This window comes from Callithrix jacchus, chromosome 16 (assembly GCF_049354715.1).
Source record: "Callithrix jacchus isolate 240 chromosome 16, calJac240_pri, whole genome shotgun sequence".
NCBI classification, from domain to species: domain Eukaryota; kingdom Metazoa; phylum Chordata; class Mammalia; order Primates; family Cebidae; genus Callithrix; species Callithrix jacchus.
Window position 1 is genome coordinate 99351504 of NC_133517.1, and position 24604 is coordinate 99376107.

The 24604-nt window shown below is 42.3% G+C and overlaps 1 protein-coding gene across 8 annotated transcripts in view; it reads right to left on the minus strand.

The window, feature by feature from the left end:
• Positions 1–8800, minus strand: part of MTDH (metadherin) — a 76239-nt gene extending 67439 nt beyond the window's left edge. For all 8 annotated transcript variants that reach the window (XM_078353490.1, XM_035277589.3, XM_035277585.3 and 5 more), the window contains exon 1: positions 8098–8800. In XM_078353490.1, coding sequence (XP_078209616.1) covers positions 8098–8478 — 381 coding nt within the window. In that variant the 5' untranslated portion in view covers positions 8479–8800. The remainder of the gene's footprint in view (positions 1–8097) is intronic.
• Positions 8801–24604: the final 15804 nt, after the last annotated feature.

A 24604-nucleotide genomic window follows, 5' to 3' on the forward strand; every position in this document is an offset into this window, starting at 1 on the left:
TTAGTAGAGACAGTGTTTCATCATGTTGGCCAGGATGGTTTCTATCTCTTGACCTTGTGATCCACCCGCCTTGGCCTCCCAAAGTGCTGGAATTACAGGCGTGAGCCATTTCGCCTGCCTGATTATTATTTTAAGAATTAAAATCGACAAAGCGTGACTTAAAGGTAAAAGCAAAACTCTGTAAGTGGCAACTGATATAATTTGCTTTTAATATTATCAGCAAAACCATTACCTAAGCATAAAAAACACAATTCTATTGGGAATATATTAAGTGACAAATTTATTTAGCTCAATAACAGATTACCCAATTAACTGTGAGATGTTATTTTAGCCACTTCATTCAGCATTTAGCTCAACAAATAATTACCAAAGGCACTAGTGCGCCAGGCAGTTTGCCACTGGTTTACAATCTGGGGAGGGAGAGAATCCAAAAAAGTAAAGGGGTAAGTAAACAAAGTACAAGCTGTGTAACTACTATGAAGAAAACCTCTAAGGGGCTGAGACAAAATAGAAAGGGATGTCTATTTCAAATAGGGTGATCAGGAAAGGATTTTCAGGGAAGTTGACTTTTAAGGTGAAATTGAAGGCAGATGAGAATAGTGGGGGAAAGGTTGTTCCAGAAGTGTTCATGATAGCTCATGTAAAGGCGCTGGGTTTTGAAAGAATTTGAAGAACTGAAAAAAGATCAGTGTAGTTGACGGTAGCAAATGAGGAGAAACTAACTCAAATTCAGTTTACAAAGAAAAGCAGGTGAGGAGCCATACAGGCCACAGAAAGAGATTTACATTTTAAATGCAAAAGCTACTCAAGTGTTGGTTTTAGGCAGCATGGTGATTTGCTTTGAAAAAACTCTTTACTAGCACACTGAGAAGGGACTGGAGGCAATAAAAGGAAGGCTACTGCTGCAGGTTAGGGGAGCTAAGGTGACACTAGAAAAAGTAGCCAGATTGAATATATATTTTGGAGATAAAATTGATGGTACTTTGCTGATGGGTTAGATGTAAGGTGAGGAAGATATGAGGAGGTGAGAAGAAGATTAGAATCAAGGATGATTCTTCTATTTTTGGCTTAAATAACTGAATGGATGGTAGAGTAATTTACCACTTACAGAAAGAGGGAAGACTGGGAGAAGGCAAGAAATAACAGGTTCTGTTTTGGAGATGTTAAAAGTTTGAGATAATTTTTAAATGTTTGAAATAAATATCAGACTCCCAATCAGAGAAATCAAATATCCATCTAGACATGAGGTACTGGAGATGACAGAACAGTATAGATACAGACAGGGACTAATATACAGTTGTTCCCCATTATTAACGCATTCTGTATTGGTGAATTTACCTAGTCACTAAAATTTATTTGTAACTCTAAAATCAATACTTGAGGTGTTTTCATGGTCATCTGTGGACATGCACATGCACAGAGCTACAAAGTCCCGGCTGAGGTCAAGGCAATGCTCCACCTTCTTATTTCAGCTCTCGTCACTGTGTCCTTTCTGAGGACTATTTAGTGTCACATATTTTGCATTTTTGAAGTGCTTTTTTTGTTGGTGATTTAGCTGCTTAAAATGGTCCCCAAAGGTAGTGCTGAAGTGCTGCCTAGCACTCCTAAAGTGTAAGAAGGCTGTGATATATCTTACAAAGAAAATAATGCATTAGATAAGCTTTGTTCAGGCGTAAGTTTAATGTTAATGAATCAACTGTATTAAATGTCTTTAAACAGAAACAGACATAAAACAAGACTATGTATTGTATACTGTACTGGTGGAAATATTGTGACCAGAGGCTTGGACCTAACTTTGCATTTTCCCTAGGAGCACTAGTTTAGTATTTGCTAATTCAGTGGGAACTTTATAGAACTTCTGCAGATAAAGAGAATCAACTACACTGTTCTGTTCCAGTACTATTTATAATGTACCTTCTATGCATGTGACAAGTAATGAGTTCTCTGCTCCTAATATAATGGGCAGACACCCAGATACTTGCTGAATGATTATTAGACAGAACCACATGAAATGGTGATATTAGAACATTCCCATCTTAAAAAATATGGCATAGCAAGGTGTAATGTGTGCCTGTGGTCCCAGCTACTCAGGAGGCTGAGGTGGGAGGACTGCTTGAGCCTGGGAGGCAGAGGTTGCAGTGAGCCAACATCACTCCACTGCACTCCAGCCTGGATGACTGAGTGAGACCCTGACTCAAAAAATAAATAAATGCCAGGTGCAGTGGCTCACACCTGTAGTCCTAGCACTTTGGGAGGCCAAGGCGGGTGGATTACCTGAGTTCAGGGGTTCAAAATCAGCCTGACCAACAAGGTGAAACCCCATCTCTAAAAATAAATAAATAAATACATAAATAAAAATAAATAAAAAAAAATATGACCAGGCACGGTGGCTCACACCTGTAATTACAGCACTTTGGGAGGCCGAGGTGGGTGGATCACTTGCGATCAGGAGTTTGAGACCAGCCTGGCCAACGTGGTGAAACCGCGTCCCTACTAAAAATACAAAAACCATCCGGGTGTGGTGGTGGCAGGCGCCTGTAATCCCAGCTACTCGGGAGGCTGAGGCAGTTCAAGACCAGTCTAGGCAATATGGCAAAACACCATTTCTACAAAAAATACAAAACTTAGCTGGCTATGGTGGTGTTTGTCTATAGACCCAGCTACTCAGGAGGCTGAGGTGGGAGAGTCACTTGAGCCTGGGAGGTTGAGGCTGCAGTGAGCCAAGACCACACCACTGCACTCCAGCCTGGTTGACACAGCCAGACCCTGTCTCAAAAAGAAATTTAAAAATAAAAATAAGAAACTAAATTGGTAGAAAGATAGAAAGAAGGGAATTTTAATAGATAAAAATAACGGCTGGGCACGGAAGCTCACGCCTGTAATCCCAGCACTCCGGGAGGCTGAGGCAGGTGGATTGTCTGAGCTCAGGAGTTTGAGAACACGCCTGGGCAACATGGTGAAACACCAGCTCTACAAAAAATACAACAATAACCAGGTGTGGTATCGTGCACCTGTAGTCCCAGCTACTCGAGGGGCTGAGGCAGGAGGATTACTTAAGCGCAGGAAGTGGAGGCTGCAGTAAGCTGTGTTCACAACACTGCACTCCAGCCTGGGTGACAAAGTGAGACTGTCTCCAAAAACAACAAAGATGAAAATAATAATAAATAAAGAGACAGAGAAATCTAGCCAAGCAGAATTATTTCTTGTCTTAGGAGTAATGGTGAGAGACAAGTCTAAGGTAGGGTTAGATCATGAAGAGACTCAAGTGCCATATTATAAATTTTGGATTTTATTCAACAGGTGATGGGGAAACTACTTAAAAGATGTGAACATCAAAGTCACATGATCAGGGTTGGGCTTCAAAAGACTCAACTCGCATGAGTGGGTAGAAAAGATTGGCAAAAAAGAAGATGGAAGCAGGAAAACCAGTTAGGATGATGTTAGAATAGGCTAAGCAAAAGATAATAAAGCCCTAAAGTAGGGCAGTGGCAGTGAGACTGGAACAGGAGTAATGACTACAAGAGACACTGCATACCATTAGAATACAGTCAGTGACACACTGCTTAATGACAAGAATATTTTCTGAGAAATATATCTTTGTGCAAACATGACACGGTACACTGACACAAACCTAGGCTACAAATGTGTACAGCACGTTGCTGTACTGAATACTGTGGGCAGTTGTAACACAATGGTGTTCTGTATCTAAACAAAGAAAAGGTATAGTAAAAATATAATATAATAATCTTATGGGGTCACCATCATATAGGCAGTCTTTCACCTCACAAAATTATAGCAAACAGCCATTTTCCACCACAAAGAGAAAAAGAGGGCTCACATGGGTATTTACCAGGCATGAATAATAGGAGTAAGCTGTATAAATACTTTCACTGGAAATCTTACTATATTATGCATTCAATAATTATTTTTTTGAGTACCAAGCACTGTGCAAGGCTATCTGGCAACAAACAAAATGAAACACTATTATTTTATTCATTGAACTCAGAGATACGGCAATTACACTATAGCCAATCTCTATGAACATTCCAACACTAATATGCAAATAACCTGTACACTAAAACAAATTTTTTAGCTCGGTGAGGTCATTCATGCTTGTAATCCCAACATTTTGGGAGGCCAAGGCAAGAGGATGGCTTGAGGCCAGGAGTTTGAGGCTGCAGTGAGCTATGAGCTATAATTGTGACTGTACTCCATCATGGGCAATAGAGCAAGACTGTCTCAGAAAAAAAAAAGAGAGACAATTTTCTTTGAAATTGATCCTGATTACGTGGTTCCAGTTGACATTCAAAGCCAATTGAAACAGACCAGTTTTTGCACACTTCAATTTAAATCATTACTCAGATTAAAAATCAAATGAAATAGTACGAGTGCCTATTTAATACAGACTTTGAGGTAGGTGTCATGAAAAATACATATAATAATTTTCAAAAATGTCAAGAACAGAGGTGGGAGGGGAAGAAAAAAAAATGCCAAGAACTAATCCCAGTAAAAAGTGACCCCCTCACTTTTAATTAAGGAACAAACTGTAATTCATGCCCTAGAAGACCTATGGCATGATTTTATTAGGGGATAAAAAACAATTTGATAATAGAATTGCAGAAATTCCTTATAAACAGGTTGAGGTAAATACAGATTTAGCCACTGAAAATTTTGAAAACGGGAGCTAAAAAATTTGGAATCATTTAAGAGAAAGCTAGAAACAACGAAATAAAAAGATCAGAGATCAGGAATCTACAAGTATCTTTTTTTTTCTTCTAAGAGACAGTCAGCTGGGTGCAGTGGCTTACACCTGTAATTAGAGCGGGGGGGGGGGAGGGGGGGAGGGGCGGCGGGATCACATGAAGTCGGGAGTTCAAAACCAGCCTGACCAACATGGAGAAACCCCATCTCTACTAAAAATACAAAAATTAGCTGGGCGTGGTGGCGCATGCCTGTAATCCCAGCTACTCAGGAGGCTGAGACAGGAGAATTACTTGAACCCAGGAGGCAGAGGTTGTGGTGAGCCAAGATGATGCCATTGCACTCCAGCCTGGGCAACACAGGGGAAAAAAAAAGACAGAGTCTTGCTGTGCTGTTTAGGCTGGAGATCAGTGACATGATCATAGCTCACTGCAGCCTCAAGCTCCAGGGCTCAAGTGATCCTCCCACCAGTGTCTCCCCAAATGCTGGGATTATAGGCATAAGCCACTGCACCTGGCCCAAGCACTTCCACAAGCATTCAAAGTGGCTCTATTCCAAGTAGCCAGGATAACACTTGGAAGAATCTTGCAGTGTTTTAACTCAACTGAGATTTTCAATTTGCAAACAAGATATGCTGAAAAGAGCAAGGTGAAATGCCTTACTCAAGTTTAGGGTTTCCCATTTCTGCCAGGCTGACAGAGTTGCCTTCCTTCAATACTGGGCCTTTGCTGCTTCTCAGGCCTCTCACATTATTTTGCTCTTACTGCCCTCCCTTCAGCCCCTTTTTTAGACAGGGCCTTGAATTGGTTCACTGCAGCCTCCCCCTCCTGGCTCAAAAGATCCTCCCACCTCAGCCTCCCAAATAGCTGGGACTACAGATGCACACCACCACATTGGGCTAATTTTAAAAATCTTTTTGTAGAGATGAGGTCTCACTATACTGCCCAGGTCATTCTCGAATTCCTAGGCACTCCTACCCATTTTCAAAGTCAGCTTCTGTGACAAGGCCTTTCATGCCCATCTGGGTCCACATCTAGGTTGTATTGTTAATTTTTAAAGCATATCTTTTTCCACAAGGGAAACAAAAAGCTCCCTGGAAAGAAAGTGAGCTTTTACATTTGTATGCCCATCACAGAGAGATATGTCAATATTTATTCCTTTTTACTGCTTTAATTTGTAAACAGTATCTTGCTTTTCTTCAAATAAATCCTTAGCACGGTTAAAGGTGTCCAATGAGTACTAAATAAATGGCAGCTTGTACTTCTTTGCCCTGTAAAGCTTCAGTTTTTCTAACTGTGGGTGATGCCTCACAGACAAACGTGAAATGAATTTAGTGGGTCATGAAGAGTAACAAACAGCAGCAGTTTTATGTGCGTACTGTAAAGTAAAATGTGTTTCTTACTGTGAGTTGCAGCCAGAAAAGCTTGAAAGCCACAGTTTTGTAAATGTTGGTTAAATTTCTCGAATACATTTTCAGTATTTGGTAGATAAGGATAATTTCTTACACAATTAACATTCAGCCATCCAGTCTTCCTATTCTCCACTCCTCAGAGCTAAGGCTAGGTTTACTTATTTACTCCCCACTTCCTTAATGTGAATAAAAAGGAGGGGGTAAATCATAGTCTACTAAGCATTTTTCACAGTACTGTATAAGCATTCACCCGAGTCTGTATCCCTCCAGATGAGTCACTTGGGTGTTATAATGCACTTCGGATGGGTTCTTGGAGCACCTGCCTCTCTCAAGTCTATCTGAAATTCTACGTGTCCCAAATAGGGCTTTGAAATCTTCACAATGTGCTTCATCCACATGGGTTTGTGCTGAATTATCACTTTCTTTCCTCACCTTAGAGCAAGATTCTCTATTTTCACCATTTTACTTCGATAATTGGTAATTCTTGAGTCTCCACAAGTTTTAAAATTATATATGTTCAAAATCAGTTCTATTTTCGCTTCTCCTAACTTAAGGTAGTAGTATTCACATCGACAAAGTTGTGCCTTTTCTAGGTTTCGTATGTATCTTGCATCTTTTTAATCAGCAGGCAAAACGTGAAGGTCTATCCAAGCCTAATAATATACTCACTGTGACCTGTCACTGACCGGTCACATCTATAATCTAGTTTTCGTTTTGTTACCAACAAAACTCTTGTTAGTTTGAACTCAAACCTCATTTCCTTTAATAAGTTTCCTAAAGCCCTCCAATAAAATGTCTCCTACCCTCCAAACCCCATGAACACTCAGTTCGAACCTCTTTAACACCTGTCAGGCTATACAAAATTCTAATTATTTATGAATCTGTCTCCTACACTACTCTCCAAGATTGACTCTATGTGGATATTCTGCACTGCCCTCCAAACACCAGAGTGCAAATTTCACATAGTAGGGCCTTGGTACTGGCTTACTCAATTGTACTGAAAAGGTGAAGAGCTTAATTCGGTGGATATAAAAATAGGTCAGGTGCTGTTTCTAACTCTGCAAACCCTCCATAGTCTCAATTTGCTCAAGTGTAAAATATTTTAAAAATGTATAAAACTATGAAAGATATAATGGGAGAACCATGGGAATGGCAACAAAGAATGCAAAAGTAAAACATGAAGGCCTAAGACAGATGTGATGCCCTCTGCCACTTCCACATGTGGCCCAGTAAATCGGTGCCTGAATTCCTCTCTCAGCTTTCACCATTCTGCCCTGTCATCCCCGTTTACTGTTTCACAAACCTACGACACCACGGAGTGTGCAACAGACTCCTTCGCTGAACTCGCCTTAGCTCTCTCATAGGACTCTATACCTCCAAGCGTATTAGGTAACCGACTCCCTCTTGCCTTGCTCCTGTTCCGGCCTCTGTTGGCCACAACTGCCAGAAGAGTGGGCAACCATTTCCTTTGAATAGTCCCAACTAAAATGGAAGCGCGTCTAGACCTGGACACCTTTAATCCCGTGTAAGCCCCAGAATTTCTAGGTCACCGTATTTCCTCCACTGGCTACTGTCTCAATGTGACTTGAGATAGACATCTGTCTTCCAAGCGCAGTCTTTCCACAACTTCCCAACGCCACCTTAAGGTCCCACTACGCTCCACATGCAGCCTACTCTGCGGGCCTCAAGGAAGGGTGCTGTGCTCTTCCAGCGGTCACGGTTCCCAAAGACGGCTTGACCTCTGGGCGCCTATCTGAACGGACCCCAGACCTAACTTCCTTTCTAGAAACTGGGCTTCCCTACCCGACCTATACTTCCTGAGTTTCCCCCATTCCCCAAATACCATGACCACCTATCATCTCCTCCTTCACTTTGAGAGATCTGCCTCTTTCTCCTCCCCGGCCTGGGCGCGGCCGCCCCCCAGCTGGGAGGGTCTCCACGCCGGCCCTTCGCCCCTTCTCTACCGCCGCTCATCCCCTACTCACTTTGGGCTTCTCCGGCAGTTTCTTCCGGTTCTTCTTCTTTTGTTCCTCGCTCCGGAGATTCTTCAGCAAGGCTAGGTCGTCAGGGGCTGCGCCCGGCGCGACCACCGTCTCCTCCCGCTTGCGGGGCGGGCTCCTCCGCTTTTTGCGGGCGCCGGCGCAAGCCGCGGCCCAGCCGTAGCCCAGCAGAAACAGCAGCAGCAGCCCGAGCGCGCCTGTGCCCACCAGGATCACCCAGCCGGGGTACCGCTTCGGCTCCAGCCCCAGGTCGAGGCCCAGCTCGGTGCGCAGAAAGCCTAAGCCGACCGAAAGCATTTCCCGCAGCCGGGCCGAGCCCTCCTCGGCCTGCTGGGCCAGCTCGTCCTGCCAGCTCCGTGCAGCCATCTTCCTTCCCGTCAGAGGGACTCACAGGATGACGCCGGGGCGCGGAGACGCCGTGGAAGAGTCAAGGGAAGCGAAGATGGGCCCGGCCGGGTAGCCTCAGGCCCAGTGCATCGCGGCCGCCCCTCGCGCTGGAGCCGGGGATCGGCCGCTGCCGCCGCGGGAAGGGCAGAGGGGTCTCCCAGGTTCCCGCTGTCAGCCTCACTCCGCCGCCGCCAGGAGACCCGGGAGGCGGGAGGGAGTGTCTCCAGTGGCGGCCGCTAAGCGGCGTCTCGGCGCCAGCGCCAGGCCCCACTGTCCTCCCTCGGCGGAACAATGGCGGCTCGGGCCGCGACCCACGCCGCGCGCGGGGCCGACCGTGGGTCACGTGGGTGCCGATGGGCGGGGCGTGGGCGTCACGTGGGAGCGGGCGGGTCGGGTGGGGCGAAGGCGAGGCCGTGACGGTTGGCGGTGGTCGGTTCCGGCCTGGTTAAGACGCGGTGTTGGGGACCCGTGACTGTCGACGAGAGGCTGGGAGGGGTTAGTTGGCGGACGCCTCCGTGGGGTAGCTGGTGGCGCTGAGTTAGGAGACGTGGCGCAACGACTAAGTGCAGGGGAGGGGCCCCGTGGAAGGCGGGGGCGGGGAGGAGGATGCAGCGCTAAGAACCGGGTCACCGGGTCTAGGTCAAAGTCTCCCTGGCAGGTGCAGGGCTCTTCATGCCTTTTTCTGGAGTGGCGAGATGGAAGCGCGTTTCTTCCCTGGGGGCACCGGTCCGCCGGATCCTTCCAGAATGAGCTCAGCGGAGTCTGACGCCGGGCATTCTTCCGGGGCCTAGGTTTAATTCACAAATTGGGTATTTCTCTCTGGGGTGTTTCTCCCCAGGGCAACTAATACACTGCGTGCCTGCCAGTTGCCAGGCTGGCGAGGACGCGTTCGCATCGTTTGGCTCATTCACTCTTGCTCTCAGTGTTGTGAGTCCCCAGAATTCAAAAGTTGGAAAGACCGTGGGTGGCACTATTCTTTTCCTGCTAATTTGTAGCTTTAATAACGCATGAGAGGAAGCACATTAGATTGTATTTACATGTGGTGGGAGCTTTCTCGGTACGTTTTATTTTAAGCTTTTCTACAACACTGCAAAAGGAGTTTCCAAAAGTTCTATTATTATATGCTATGTTGTCCATCTCTGGGATGCAGCTATAGAAGGAAACGAATTGCCTTTTCAGATTTTAATTATAAGGAAAATGTTTGAAGCCTGCCTTGGAGTTTTACAATTATATTTTGCTATAAAGAAACTATATTTTATCTGTAAATAACAATTAGCGTGTAAGCAACTACAAGTTCACTTAAGTGAACTAAATACAGACTTTCTCAAGGAATACAACAGGGGTAATATTAATAAGCACTAAATACAAAAAGTGTATTTTGACCTATCTTGCAACAGTGTTGTAATGCATATTGTGATTAATGTATGGAAGGGAGTTTTGTAAATAATAAAATTACTTATTATTTAAAGAGTAAATTAGGAGGCCAAAAACTTAGAAAATGTTATTGGGATCTGCTTTAACTCCAAAAGTTTGTAAATTCCATTTATATTTGTGAAATAAGATGTATAATTGTACAGATGTGTTTTGGTTCCAGAGATGTGAAGGGTCGTGATTTTCCTAAGAAGTTCCACTGACTATTCTGACCATTCTAGATAAACATCTGTGAATTTCTGAATTAAACAATTACAATAATGGCTGGCGCATTGGCTCAAGCCTGTAATCCCAGCACTTTGGGAGATTGAGGTGGGCAGATCACCTGAGGTCAGGAGTTCGAGAGCAGTCTGACCAACATGGAGAACCCTCATCTCTACGAAAAATACAAAGTTAGCCGGGCATAGTGGGGCATGCCTGTAATCTCAGCTAGTCGGGAGGCTGAGACAGGAGAATTGCTTGAACCTGGGAGGCAGAGGTTGCCGTGAGCCGAGATCGTGCCACTGCACTCCAGCCTGGGTGACAGAGGGAGAGTCTCAAATTAAAAATAAAAATAAAAACGATTACAAAAATAGTAGTGGGGTTTGCAAGTCCCTTTGGCAGCCTATTGAGTATTGATTCAGTAAAATCAATCACCTTTCTTTTTTTTCTGTCCTTTAATCTCAACAATAGAAAACAAAACAAAAAAACTTTAAAAACAAAAATGAGGTCATACACTATTTACTTTTTTGCGATTGAGGTAGCCTTGAATATCAAGTAATAAAGCCCACCAGAAACATACCTGTAGTCCCAAAATGTTAGGTTTATTCATTTGCAATACGATGAAGTTTAGGTAAAATTTAAATGAAGCAATGCTTTGAAAGACTCAAAGCAGGCTAAACATGGAGGCTCACACCTATAATCCCAGCACTTCGGAAGGTTAAAGCAGGTGAATCACCTGAGGCCAGGAGTTCGAGACCAATGTAAACAACATGGCAAAACCCTGTCTCTTGTAAAAATGCAAAAAGCAGGGCTCGCACCTGTAATCCCAGCACTTTGGAAGGCCAAGACAGGTGAATCACATGAGGCCAGGAGTTTGAGACCAGACTGAGCAACATGGCAAAACCCTCTCTTGTAAAAATGCAAAAAATAGCGGGACATGGTGGCTCACACCTGTAATTCCAGCTACACAGGTGGCTGAGGCGTGAAAATCGCTTGATCCCAGAAGGTGGAGGTTGCAGTGAACCAAGATTCTGCCACTGCACTCTAGACTGGGTGACAAAACTAGATTCTTGTCTTGGAAAATAAAAAACCTCAAATCGAAGTGGTGCAGTATGTAAGGAAGTTAATTAACATCAAGTCTAGCCTAAATAGAGTGAGAATCCTAATTCCTTATAAATGACAAAATTAAGCTGTTGTGTCTGAAACCCTTTACCTGAAGCTCTGCACCTGGTTGGAAATAAGGACTACTTTTTCTGGGAGTGACCCATACAGTGGAATACCACCCAGAGGTAAAAAGGAATGAACTATGAAGACATGTACCAACATGGATTATACTGAGTGAAAGAAGCCAGATAAGAAAGAGTACATAGTGTATTATTCCATTTACATAAAACTTGAAAATGCAAACTAATCTATAGTGACAGCAAATGAGTGATTCCCTGGGGACAGGGGCAGAGTGTGGTGGAAGAAATGGGGGAGAAATGGGGGAGAGGGAGGATTACCAAGGGATACCAGGAAAAGCTTGGGAGTGATATGTGCATTATTTTGATTGTGGTGATGGTTTTACAGGTACATATTTCAAAATTTATCAAATATATAAAGTATTTAATTCTTTAATATTAAAGAGTGTTGAAGTATATTTAATACTTCAATAAAGCAGTTCAAAAAAAGATTTTAAAAAGTCACAGACTGAAGATCTAGTATTTGATAGAACATAGTGTCTGTAGTCAACAATAATTTATTGTACATTTAAAAATAAAAGTATAATTGGGTTATAACAGGATAAATGCTTGAAGTGATGAATACCCCATTTACCTTGATGTGACTGTTATGCATTGTATACCTGCATCAAAATGTCTCATGTACCCTATAAATATATAACTATATAGACTGTGTACCCCAAAAAATTAAAACATAAAGTGACTAACAGAGCTCAGATCCTAATAAGAGTGAGATGTTCCATTTTCACTGAAAGGATTCACAGTTTCTGCCAACTGTGATTTTAAAGAACAAGGTTTCTCAACACTATATCTTTGATGTTTATTAACAAAAGCATTTTTAATGGGTTTGCACAATATTCACTTAAAATACCATTTATGCTGGCAAGATATCTGTCTCTGATTTAACATACTTTATTGTATGGATTGTTGACAGGATTTTTGTTTTTGTTTTTGGTTTTTTGCCATTAAATGCAGTTCTGTCGTGAACATGTTTGTAACTAAAACTTTGTGAATATCCATGATTACTTCCTGAGATGGAGTAGTGGTGTTATAATTGCCTGAGCCAAAGCTCACCATTTGTGCATTAAATACTTTGTTTAAAAATTTTAAGGGACATGAAGAAGTGCTACTTAATGACCTTCGTTTTATAGATGAGGAAAAGGGAGCTTCAAAGGGTCATGTGCTACGCCCTAGAGTCTGAGTGACAGAGCCAAAATAGGACTTCAGACCTCTCACTGCTCTTGACCCTCAGTCACTCCTCTTTTTCAGTATACTGTATGGTCATTTATTGGGATTAGTGTGTGTATTAGTTTGCAACGGCTGCCATGACAAAATACCACACACGGAGTGACGTAAACAACAGATTTTTTTTTCCTCACAGTTCTGGAGCTGGTAGTCCAAGTCACGTGGCAGCCTGGTTGGGTTCTGGTGAGCGTCCTCTTCCTGGTTGCAGAAGTAGCTTATGTGACAGCTGATGAAAGAAAAAATGATGGCTTGGGTCTTGAAAATGTAGATTCTTGTCATTATAAACTACCGGGTCACACACCTAGGAGAGTGATTTTATGGTAAAGCAGGGAATGAGAGTGTGCCAAGAATTTGGAGACACAGTCAGGAAAGGGTTATTATATTACTAAGGGAAGAATTAGTAAATAATGAAACTCCCTGCAGAAGTATGCTCAGAATCCTACGCTGTTTCGTAAATGTGTTGCTGCAAGGGCCAAGATGTTTCCTTTAAGAGATCAGAAGATAACCTAAGAATCTGTATGGTACTAAAAACTAGATTTTATCTATTGTAGCTCAAGGGAACATCAGAGTGGGGACCAGGGGACGCCTGGAGGCTGTGAAAGTGATAACAGAAATAAAAGTTATGGTCTACTCATTCAGTAGAATACATATGTGGTAAGAAGATAAAACCATGCATGGGAATAATGAACACCAAATTTGAGAGAGTGATTATTTCTAGGGAGAGTAGAAGAGAATTGGGATACAGGGGAACTACAAATATATAATGTTTTATCTCTTAAACTAGGTTATGAGTTATGAATACACGAGTACTCCTTATCACTACTTTTTGTATGACTAAAATACTTTGTGATTAAATTTATGTGACAAAAATTAAATGACAGCTGGGTGTGGTGGCGGAAGCTTGTAATCCCAGCACTTTGGGAGACTAAGGCAGGCAGATTGCTCAAGCAGAGAAGTTCAAGACCAGCCTGGGAAACATGGCAAAACCCCGTCTTTATAAAAAGTAGAAAAATTAACTGGGCTTGGTGGCACACTCCTGTCATCCCACTACTCGGGAGGCTGAGGTGGGAGCATCACTTGAGCCTAGGGAAGTCAAGGGGTGCAGTGAGCTGAGATCTCAGCACTGCACTCCAGCGTGGGTGACAGAATGAGAACTTGTCTGGGGGGAAAAAAAGAAGATATTTGCATTCTGTTTGAGCCTTTTTGTTTGTTTTTGTTTTTTTGAGACACTCTCTGTTGCCCAGGCTAGAGTGCAATGGCACAATCTCAGCTCACAGCAACCTCTGCCTCCCAGGGGTTCAAGTGATTCTCCTGCTTCAGCCTCCTGAGTAGCTGCAATTACAGGCATAATCCACTGTGCCCAGCTGATTTTTGTAGTTTTAGTAGAGACAGTGTTTCATCATGTTGGCCAGGCTGGTCTCGAACTTCTGGTCTCCAGAGATCCACCTGCCTCGGCCTCCCAAAGCGCCAGGATTACAGGCATGAACCCCCAGGCTGGGCTTGCTCTGTTTTTCCAAGTAAGGTCTTGTGTTTTTGGCTAATCAGTCTCCTTGGGTCATTTATTCAGTAATTCCTTGATCAGATTTCTATTAAATCCTAACTCTTTGCTTTAAGGAAGCAAAAATCTCAAAACCTAGTTAGGTTTCTTTGGGAAGTTGAGGCAGGAGGAATGCTTGAGTCCAGGAGTTCAAGTTCATAGAATGCTATGATTGCACCTATGAATAGCCAATGTGAATAGCCCAGGCAACAAACACAATGAGATCTAATCTAAAAAACAAATCACCAAAAAAATACCTAGTGAGGACAATGAAGCCTTCCTTAATACAAGGGAGCATGGTTCTAGTAAACTGATTTGAGCCTGGGAATCATAGTGGATGCTGCAGTGCACTTCCTGGATTCCTCTTCAGGAATGAAGGATTTCTTCAACTCTGGGAAACATCCAGAAGATATCCCTCAGCTGTCATACTTTGGGGGAGATAACTCAGGAAAACTTAGCCAAAGTCATGCCTCTTTCTAGGGATAACCCACATCCAATGGACTGATCATCTTGGGCAGGGGAGTTTAAAGTCCTGGCCTTCTTGACCAAATTTGGAAAGATCCTAAGGACCATCCCAGCTCAGAGCACTCCATGGGCTTGGCTAAGGACTCTTGGTACATCTCAACTTAGCTCTCCCTCTGCCCAATCTTACTTCCTTCTCCTTCCACTGGCATTGGTTCCAAGAGCACTTCCTAATGTTATGCTGCTTGCTGATCTGTCTGAAAGACTGCTTCCCAGACAACCAACCTGTAACAGGGTGATGAAGTATTTGAAAAGTGTTTTATATCACTGAGGGGAGAAGTACTATTTATGCAGAGATGTAGCGGAACACTAAATGCAATATGTTTAGGTTAAGTCTTGAAGGACAAATTAGGATATTGCTAAAAAGAGAAGGTGGGTGAGGTTGGAGAGGAATTTCCAAGAATAGGACCAGAAAAAGCAGAGGCTTGGGGACAGGAGAGAACATAATATGTCTGGATTATGAGAGACCTGTTGCTGGCTTTGGTGAAGTAAATATCCATCAGAAGAGGCCCATGTAGCAAGAACTGAGCTATGAGCAGCCAGCAAGGAAGCACAACTCTCAGCCTGATGACCCAGAAAGAACTGGGAATCCCGCTGGCAACCTCATGCATTTGGAAACAGATCACTCCCTGGTTGGTCATCAAATGACTCCCCAGTCCTGGCTGACACTTTCTGAGAGACCCAAAAACACAGGAGCAGGCACGGATGTGCCCATATTCCTGACTCACAAAAACTATGAGATAGTAAATGTGTATTTGTCTTAAGCTGCTAAATTTGTGATAATATTGTTACATAGTGAGAGAGCACCAAGTTGGTATTGTGGTACCTGGGAATGCCATGCTGCTATAAAAAATACCAAAATATGTGGAAGTAGCTTCGAAACCAAGGAATAGTAAGAAGCTGGAATGATTTTGAGGAGCTTGATAAAGTCCCAATTGCTTGAACATACTGTTTGTAGAAACTTTAAAGACTTTAAAGGACTTTATGTGCATAAAGTGGACAAAACACTCCCAAGTTCAAAAGGAAATGAGGAGCATGTTTTTAGAAACTGGAGGAAGGGATATATCTTCATTATGGAATGGCGGAAAATGTAGTCAAATGTCTCCTGCAATTACGTGGAAAGCAGAACATGTAAGTCATGGATTTGGATATATAGGAATGGATATTTCAAAGCTAAGTGTGGAAGGCCCCACTGGATTTCTTCTCAATATTTATAGTAAAATGTGAGCGGAGAGAAATAAATGGAGAGAACTATGAAATGAAAGGAGTTAGGACTTGATGATTTTGAAAATTCTCAGTCTCTTCAGAGGGGAAAATATGCTGGAATAAGAAATGGCTTCCAAGCATTGTCAAGAAAAATGGCAGAGAGGATGGGTATGGTGGCACATGCCTGTAATCCCAGCACTTTGGGAGGGTGAGATGGGATGATTGCTTGAGCCCAGGAGTTTGAGACTAGCCTGGGCAACATAGCAAGACTCATGTCTACAAAAAATAAAAATTAGCTGGATATGGTAGTGAGCATCTGTAATCCCAGCTACTTGGGAGGCATCTCTTGAGCCCAGGAGTTTGATTACTATGATGAGCTATGATTGCACCACTACCCTCCAGCCTGGGCAACAGAGTGAGACCCTGTCTCAAAAAAAAAAAAAAAAGAAGAAAGAGAAAGAAAGAAAGGGAGAGAGGGAGAGGGAGAGAGAAAGAAAAGGAGAGAGAAAGAGAAAGAAAGAGAAAGAGAAAGGAAGAAAACAATGTATGGCAGATGGTAGAGGAAATGTTGGAGGTGTAACTATATAGCCTTCTGTTAAAATCTCAGAAGGATGAAGGAATCAGTATTCAGTTACATAAAAGGCCCTTGAAAGAGATGAAGAGTGTGCCTCAAGGACCTTTTCAATGAAACCATAGGTCTTCTAGGAAGTTAAAGGACACTGTTCCTCAGCAGAATCAACAGGAGCCCAAGGTAGAAAAAGATCTTACCTAGATCAGATTTTTGGATGTGGCTTTTATACAATGGAGTGAACGCTAATGAAATTCACAGAGATCCTACAAAGTTTTCAAGAAAATTGTATCACCAAAAAACACTGCCAGTTTGGACTGAAAGGGACAGAGAGAGTAGCAAATGGAAAGAAGGCATTGGACTTCCAAAATTCTGTCAGCCAGAAGCAGCATAAGAAAACCACTGAGCTACAAACTTTACATCTTTCATGAAAAAGGAAGGGAGAATCAGAAGGCAGAACCAGGAGCACAGAGGGTGGAGCCAAGATCCACAGAAAATTATTTCCATACATCAAAACTTAATCAAGGAACTTCCAATAAGTGCTGAGTTGCATTTCAGAATTGCTATGGACCACTGCCATTATATCTCACACTTCCCTCCTTTTCCTATTTTTTAGAGACAGGGTCTCACCTAGGCTGGAATGCAGTGGTGCCATCACAGCTTACTGCCGCCTTGACCTCCTGGGCTCAGTGATCCTCCTGCTGTAGTCTCCTGAGTAGCTGGGATTATGGGTGTGCACCACCGCGACTGGCTAGTTTTTAAAAACTTTTTGTAAAGATGAAGTCTTGTGGCTGGCTGCGGTGGCTCATGCTTGTAATCCCAGCACTTTGGGAGGCCGAGGCAGGCAGATCACAAGGTCAAGAGATCGAGACCATCCTGGCCAACATGGTGAAACCTTGTCTCTACTAAAAAATACAAACAAACAAAAAAAATTAGCTGGGAGTGGTGGCATGCACCTGTAGTCCTAGCTACTCAGGAGGCTGAGGCAGGAGAATTGCTTGAACCTAGGAGGAGGAGATTGCAGTGAGCTGAGACTGCGCCACTGCACTCCAGCCTGGCTTCTGGTGACACAGCAAGACTCTGTCTCAAAAAAAAAAAAAAAAAAGATGAAGTCTTGCTATGTTTTCCAGGCTGGTCTCAAACTCCTGGTCTCAATCAGTTCTCCTGCCTCAGCTTCCCAAAGTGCAGGGAGTGTGTACTTTGTCTACAGCTAAAATTAGAACACTCCCTATTCATCAGATGCAGTGGCTCACACCTGTAATCCCAACACTTTGGGAGGCCAAGGAGGACAGGTCACTTGAACCCTGGAGTTTGAGACCAGCCTGGGCAACATAGGGAGACTCTGTCTTTACAAAAAATACAAAAAGTTAGCCAGGTGTGGTGGTGTGCACTTATAGTCCTAGCTACTGGGGAGGCTGAGGTAGGAGGATCACCTGAGCCCCTGGGAAATCAAGGCTGAAGTGAGCTAAGATTGCGTCACTGCATTCTATCCTGGGCTATGGAGTGAGACTGTGTATCAAAAAAAAAAAAAAAAAAAAAGTTGATACAGTAGCTTATGCCTGGAATCCCAGCACATTTGGGAGCCTGAGGCGGGGGATTGCTTAAGCCCAGGAGTTCAAGACCAGCCTAAGAAAGATGGGTGAAACCCTGCCTCTACAAAAAAAATAAAAAATTGTTGGGCATGGTAGTGGCTGCACCTGCAGTCCCAGCTACTTGGGAGGTTGAGGTGGTAGAGTCACTTGAGTATGGCAGGTCGAGGCAGCAGCAAGCCAAGATGATGCCACTGCACTCCAGCCTGGGTGACAGAGCCAGACCCTGTCTCAAAAAAAAAAAGAGAAGGAGGAGGAGGAGAAGAAAATAAGTTATGCACCTGTGGAGAAGTTTACTTAACAAGAGGTGAGGGATGGTAATAGAGAATAGTGCCTAAGTCTGGTGTGAACAAGAGTAACAGGATGTATTAACTCGGGCTGCCGTAACAGAATACCACAGCGGCTTAAACAGCAGACATTGATTTCCTCACCGTTCTGGAGGCTGGAAGTCCAAGATCAAGATGCCGCCAGGATTAGTTTCTTCTGGCCTCTCTCCTCAGCGTCAGACAGCTGCCTTCTTGCCATGTCCTCACATGACCTTTCCTCTGTGTGTCCTTGGAGAGAAAGAGAATTCCCTGGGGTCTCTTCCTCTTCCTATGAGGACAGTAGTGGTGTCAGATTAGGGTTCCACCCTTAGGAACTCATTTAAACTTAATTACCTCCTTAAAGACTCTGTATCTCCAAATATAGTCACATTGGGGGTTAGGACTTCAAAACATGAATTTGTGGCTGGGAGGAAACACTTCAGTTAATAACATAGGATAAGATCTGGGACTATTCTGTAGTCTTTGAGGACAAGGATGTAATAAAGCTAGTTTGCCAGCATCCCTTGCTAGAACATGTGCTTTACTGGGGCAGGAAGGGTGTCTGACTTGTATAACATGGTACTCATAGCACTTACTGCAGTGCCTAGTCATGTAAACATGTATTGAATGAATTAGTGAATGTGGTATTGGAAGAGGGGTGCAAAGAAGGCTATCTCAGTGGTCTAAGATGTGAGGTATCCCAAGTACCTAAATTTATTCAGCGTGGGAATGAAGAGAAAAGCTGACAATGAATGGCAATAAGCAGTGACAGTAGAAAGTGGGATAAAGTAGAGGGAAGAATCGTTGGTGTGTAATGCTCTGTGACTAAGTGACATGGTGATCACTGTCCCATTAGTGAAAATAGAGAAACTGAGAAAAGTTAGCTCATTATTACTAATCCTCACTTTGAAATGAGATTGCTGTCATTAATTTAGGACTAATTATGATTTGTAAAACTGAATGTTCTCATAGCTTCTCCCGGATGTTCCCTGAATGTTCTCTAAGATGTGATTTAGCTCCCTTTCAGCAACATTCAGGCATCCTGTATTCTTACCACTCTCACCCTACTTTGGTGGCCTGAAGAGAATTATAAGCACTAGGCTGGGCAAGGTGACCCACATCTGTAATCCCAGCACTTTGGGAGGCTGAGGTGGGCAGATGGCTTGAGCTCAGGAGTTCAAAACCAGCCTGGACAACAGGGCAAAACTCTGTCTCTATAAAGTACAAAAAAAATTAGCTGGTCATGGTGGTGCATGTCTGTAGTCCCCCAGCCACTTGGGAGGCTGATAGGAGGATCACTTGAGCCTGTGGAGGTTGAGGCTGCAGTGAACTGTGATGGCACCACTGCACTACGACTTGAGCAACAGAGTGAAATCCTATCTCAAAGTAACAATAACAACAACAACAAAGAAAACTGTGAGGATAGAAATACACATTTTTTTTTCTATTTTTCTTTTTTATTATTTTATTTGATTTTTTTGAGAGAGGGTCTTTCTCTGTTACCCAGGCTTGAGTGCAGTGGTGCAATCATGGCTCACAGCAGCCTCAACCTCCCAAGCCCAAGTAATCCTCCTGTCTCAGCTGCCCAAGTAGCTGGGACCACAGGTGCATGACATAACACCTGACTAATTTTTTTTTTTTTTATTTTTTAGAGGCAGGGTCTCCCTATGTTTCCCAAGCTGGTCTCAAACTCCTGGGCTCAACCAATCCTTCCACCTCAGCCTCCCAAAGTGCTGAGATTACAAGCATGAGCCACTGCACCCAGCCTCTCTTAATAATACTACTTATTTTATTTATGGTAGCTATAGTAGAAATAGAAATTATTGTCATTGGCTGGGCTTGGTGACTCATGCCTGTAATTCCAGCACTTAGGGAGGTCAAGGTGGGTGGATCACGTGAAGTCAGGAGTTTGAGACCAGTTTGACCAACATGGTAAAACCTTGTCTCTGCTAGAAATACAAAAATCTAGCTGGGCATGGTGGCATGCACCGGTAGTCCCTATGGGAGGCTGAGGCAGAAGAATTGCTTGAACTCAGGAGGCAGAGGTTGCAGTGAGTCGAGATTGCACCATTGCACTCCAGCCTGGGTGAAAGAGCCAGACTCCATCTTAAAAAAAAAAAAAAAGAAAGAAATTATGGTCATGTTGCACATCACAAAGATATAAAACCTCTAGGCACTAGTGCTCTTTATTTCAAGATTATTTCTCTTTTCTTCACTTCTTCCTTGTATTTATAATTCTAAGGGAATGACTCAAAACTAAATTTCTCAGTTCTCTAGCTGAGTTATTTATGAATGGAAATTTGCATCTAATGGCAATCTACTTTGTGAAAGAGCTCATAATTACAACAATCTCAGTTGTTTTTGAACATATCTCTTATGAACACTTATTTTGAACACATTTCTTATGAACAGACTATTCTTAGCTAATTTTAAAACTGAAACTCAAGACCAGGTGCAGTGGCTCATGCCTGTAATTCCAGTACTTTGGGAGGCTGAGGCGGGTAGATCACTTGAGGTCAGAGGTTTGAGACCAGCCTAGGCAACATGGTGAAACCTCGTCTCTACTAAAAATGCAAAAATTAACTGGATATGGTGGCATGTACCTGTAGCCCCAGCTACTAAGGAGGCTGAGGCAGGAGAATAGCTTGAACCTGGGAGGCAGTGGTTGCAGTGAGCTGAGATTGCACCACTGCACTCTAGCCTGGGCAACAGAGTGAGACTCTGTCTCAAAAAAACCCCAAAACAAAATCAAACCGGAAACTCAACAGACTGTTAAATATAGATTTAGTGTAGTTGGATAACATCTGCTAATAAAATTTAGCCCTAAGAAATTACTTATTATTAATGATTGTGGAATGCTTTCTTCTAGCCTTTGCCCTAGCTGCTCCAAAAGAGCAAAAACCAAATTCAGTATTTAGACACACTCTGCTTCCATATTGTGTTAACGTTCTTTATGAGTAGGCAGCATTTGCTGCTACTCACAAGTCCTTGAGAAAAGGATTTGCTCGTTGGGTTAGGACTTTTATGATCAGATGATATAATGACCATTTAAAACTATTGCATCATGTTAATTCCACCAATTTTAGTAAAGTTATTATCTCTCTTTGTACAGAAATTTGTATAATTCTTTGAATGTTTTATTGCTCCTTGCCTTAAATACTCTGTAACAATTAGTGAACATGAAATAGCAATTAGTAACCAAAAAACACATGAATTGTAAATGTGACATTGAAATTGCAAGATATTTTAGTTAGGATAAAGATTTAACTGCTTTAACAAAGACCAACACAAATTTAAACAGAATAGAATTTTCTTTCTCTAATCTGTCACACAGGGGTAGAGATTTAAAAATAATAAAAAAGGAAGATGGCTGAGAGAAGCCAACGCCAGAACGCAGCTCCCAGGAAATGAGACGCAGAGGGCTGGAGGACTTCATGGTTCCAAATGAGGTGCCGGGTTCATTTCTGTGGGACATTTACAGAACTCTCCACGCCAAATCCACAGAATACACGTTCCTCTCAGCACCACATTGCACTTACTCCAAAACTGACCACATAATTGGAAGTAAATCACTCCTCAGCAAATGCAAAAGAACAGAAATCATAACAAACAGTCTCTCAGACCACAGCGTAATCAAATTAGAATTAAGAAAAACACTCAAAACCAAGCAATCACATGGAAACTGAACAACTTGCTTCTGAATGACCAGTGGATAAACAATGAAACGAAGGCAGAAATAAAAACGTTCTTCGAAACCAACGAGAATGAAGACACAATGTACCAGATCCTATGAGACACATTTAAAGCAGTGTCTAGAAGGAAATTTATAGCAATAAATGCCCACATAAGAAACAAAGAAAGATCTAAAATTGACACCCTATCGTCAAAATTGAAAGAAGTAGAGAAGCAAGATCAAAAAAACTCAAAAGCAAGCAAAAGACAAGAAATAACTAAGATCAGAGCAGAACTGAAGGAGATAGAGACACAAAAAATCCTTCAGAAAATCACTAAATCCAGGAGCTGGTTCTTCGAAAAGATCAAGGAAATAGACAGACTGCTAGCTAGACTAATAAAACAGAAAAGAGAGGAGAATCAAATAGATGCAATGAAAAGCGATAAAGGGGAAATCACCACTGATTCTTCAGAAATACAAACTACCATCAAAGATTACTACAAACAACTCGATGCACATAAACCAGTAAATGTGGAAGAAATGGATAAATTTCTGGTCACTTGCACACTCCCAAGATTAAGCCAAGAAGAATTTGAAACCCTGAATAGACCAATAACAAGGTCTGAAATTGAGGCAGCAATTATTAGCCTACCGACCAAAAAAAGTCCAGCTCCAGATGGGTTCACAGCTGAATTCTACCAGACATACAAAGAGGAGCAGGTACCACTCCTGTTGAAACTATTCCAAACAATACAAAAAGAGGGAATCCTGCCTAACTCTTTCCATGAAACCGACATCATCCTGATACCAAAATCTGGCAGAGACACAACTAAAAAAGAAAACTACAGGCCAATATCCATGAAGAACATTGATGCAAAAATCTTCAATAAAATACTGGCAAAGCGAATTTGACAGCACATCAAAAAGCTTATCCATCACAATCAAGTAGGCTTCATACTAGGGATGCAAGGCTGGTTCAACACACACAAATCTATAAACGTAGTTCATCACATAAACAGAATCAAAGACAAAAACCACATGATTATCCCAATAGATGCAGAGAAGGCCTTTGACAAAATTCAGCAGTGCTTTATGCTAAAAACTTTCAATAAACTAGGTATTGATGGAATGTATCTCAAAACAATAAAAGCTATTTATGACAAACCCACAGCCCATATCATACCGAATGGGCAAAAATTAGAAGCATTCCCTTTAAAAACTGGCACTAGAGAAGTATGCCCTCTCTCACTACCCCTATTCAATATAGTATTGGAAGTTCTAGCTAGAGCAATTAGGCAAGAAAAAGAAATAAAGGCATTAAATTAGGAAAAGAAGAAGTCAAATTGTCCCTCTTTGCAGACGACATGATCATGTATTTAGAAGACACCATCTCAGCCCAAAACCTTCTTAAGCTGATAAGCAACTTCGGTAAAGTCTCAGGATACAGAATCAGTGTGCAGAAATCACAAGCATTCCTATACAACAGTAACAGACAAACAGAGAGCCAAATCATGAGCAAACTCCCATTTATAATTGCTATAAAGAGAATAAAATATCTAGGAATACAACTAACAAAGGAGGGAAAAGTTCTCTTCAAGGAGAACTATGAACCACTGCACAAGGAAATAAGAGAGGACACAAACAGATGGAAAAACATTCCATGCTCATGGTTAGGAAGAATAAATATCATGAAAATGGCCACACTACCCAAAGTAATTTATAGATTCAATGCTATCCCCATAAAGCTACCACTGACCTTTTTCACAGAACTGGAAAAAACCATTTTAAACTTCGTATGGAACCAAAAGAGAGCCTGCATAGCCAAGTCAATTCTAAGCAAAAAGAACAAGCTAGAGGCATCACACTATCTGACTTCAAACTATACTACAAGGCTAGTGTAATCAAAACAGCATGGTACTGGTACCAAAACAGAGATATAGACCAATGGAACAGAAGGTCTATATCTTGGAGGCAACGCCACACATCTAAAACTATCTGATCTTTGACAAACTGGACAAAAACAAGCAATGGGGGAAAGGATTCCCTGTTTAATAAATGGTTTTGGGAAAACTGGCTAGCAGTATGCAGGAAGCTGAAACTGAACCCCTTCCTAACACCTTATACAAAAATTAACTCCAGATGGATTAAAGATTTAAACATAAGAACTAACACCATAAAAACTCTAGAAGAAAACCTAGGCAAAACCATAAGGACATAGGCAGAGGCAAGGACTTCATGACTAAAACACCAAAAGCAATGGCAACAAAAGCCAAAATAGACAAATGGGACCTAATTAAACTTAAGAGCTTCTGCACAGCAAAAGAAACAATCATTAGAGTAGACCAGCAACCAACAGAATGGGAAAAAATTTTCACAATCTACCCATTTGACAAAGAGCTGATATCCAGAATCTACAAAGAATGAAAGTAGACTTAGAGGAAAAAAACAAACAAGCCCATGCAAAAGTGGGCAAAGGATATGAACAGACACTTCTCAAAAGAAGACATAGGAAACAATGCTCAACAAACATACAAAAAAATGCTCATCATCATTGGTCATTAGAGAAATGCAAATCAAAACTACATTGAGATACCACCTCACACCAGTT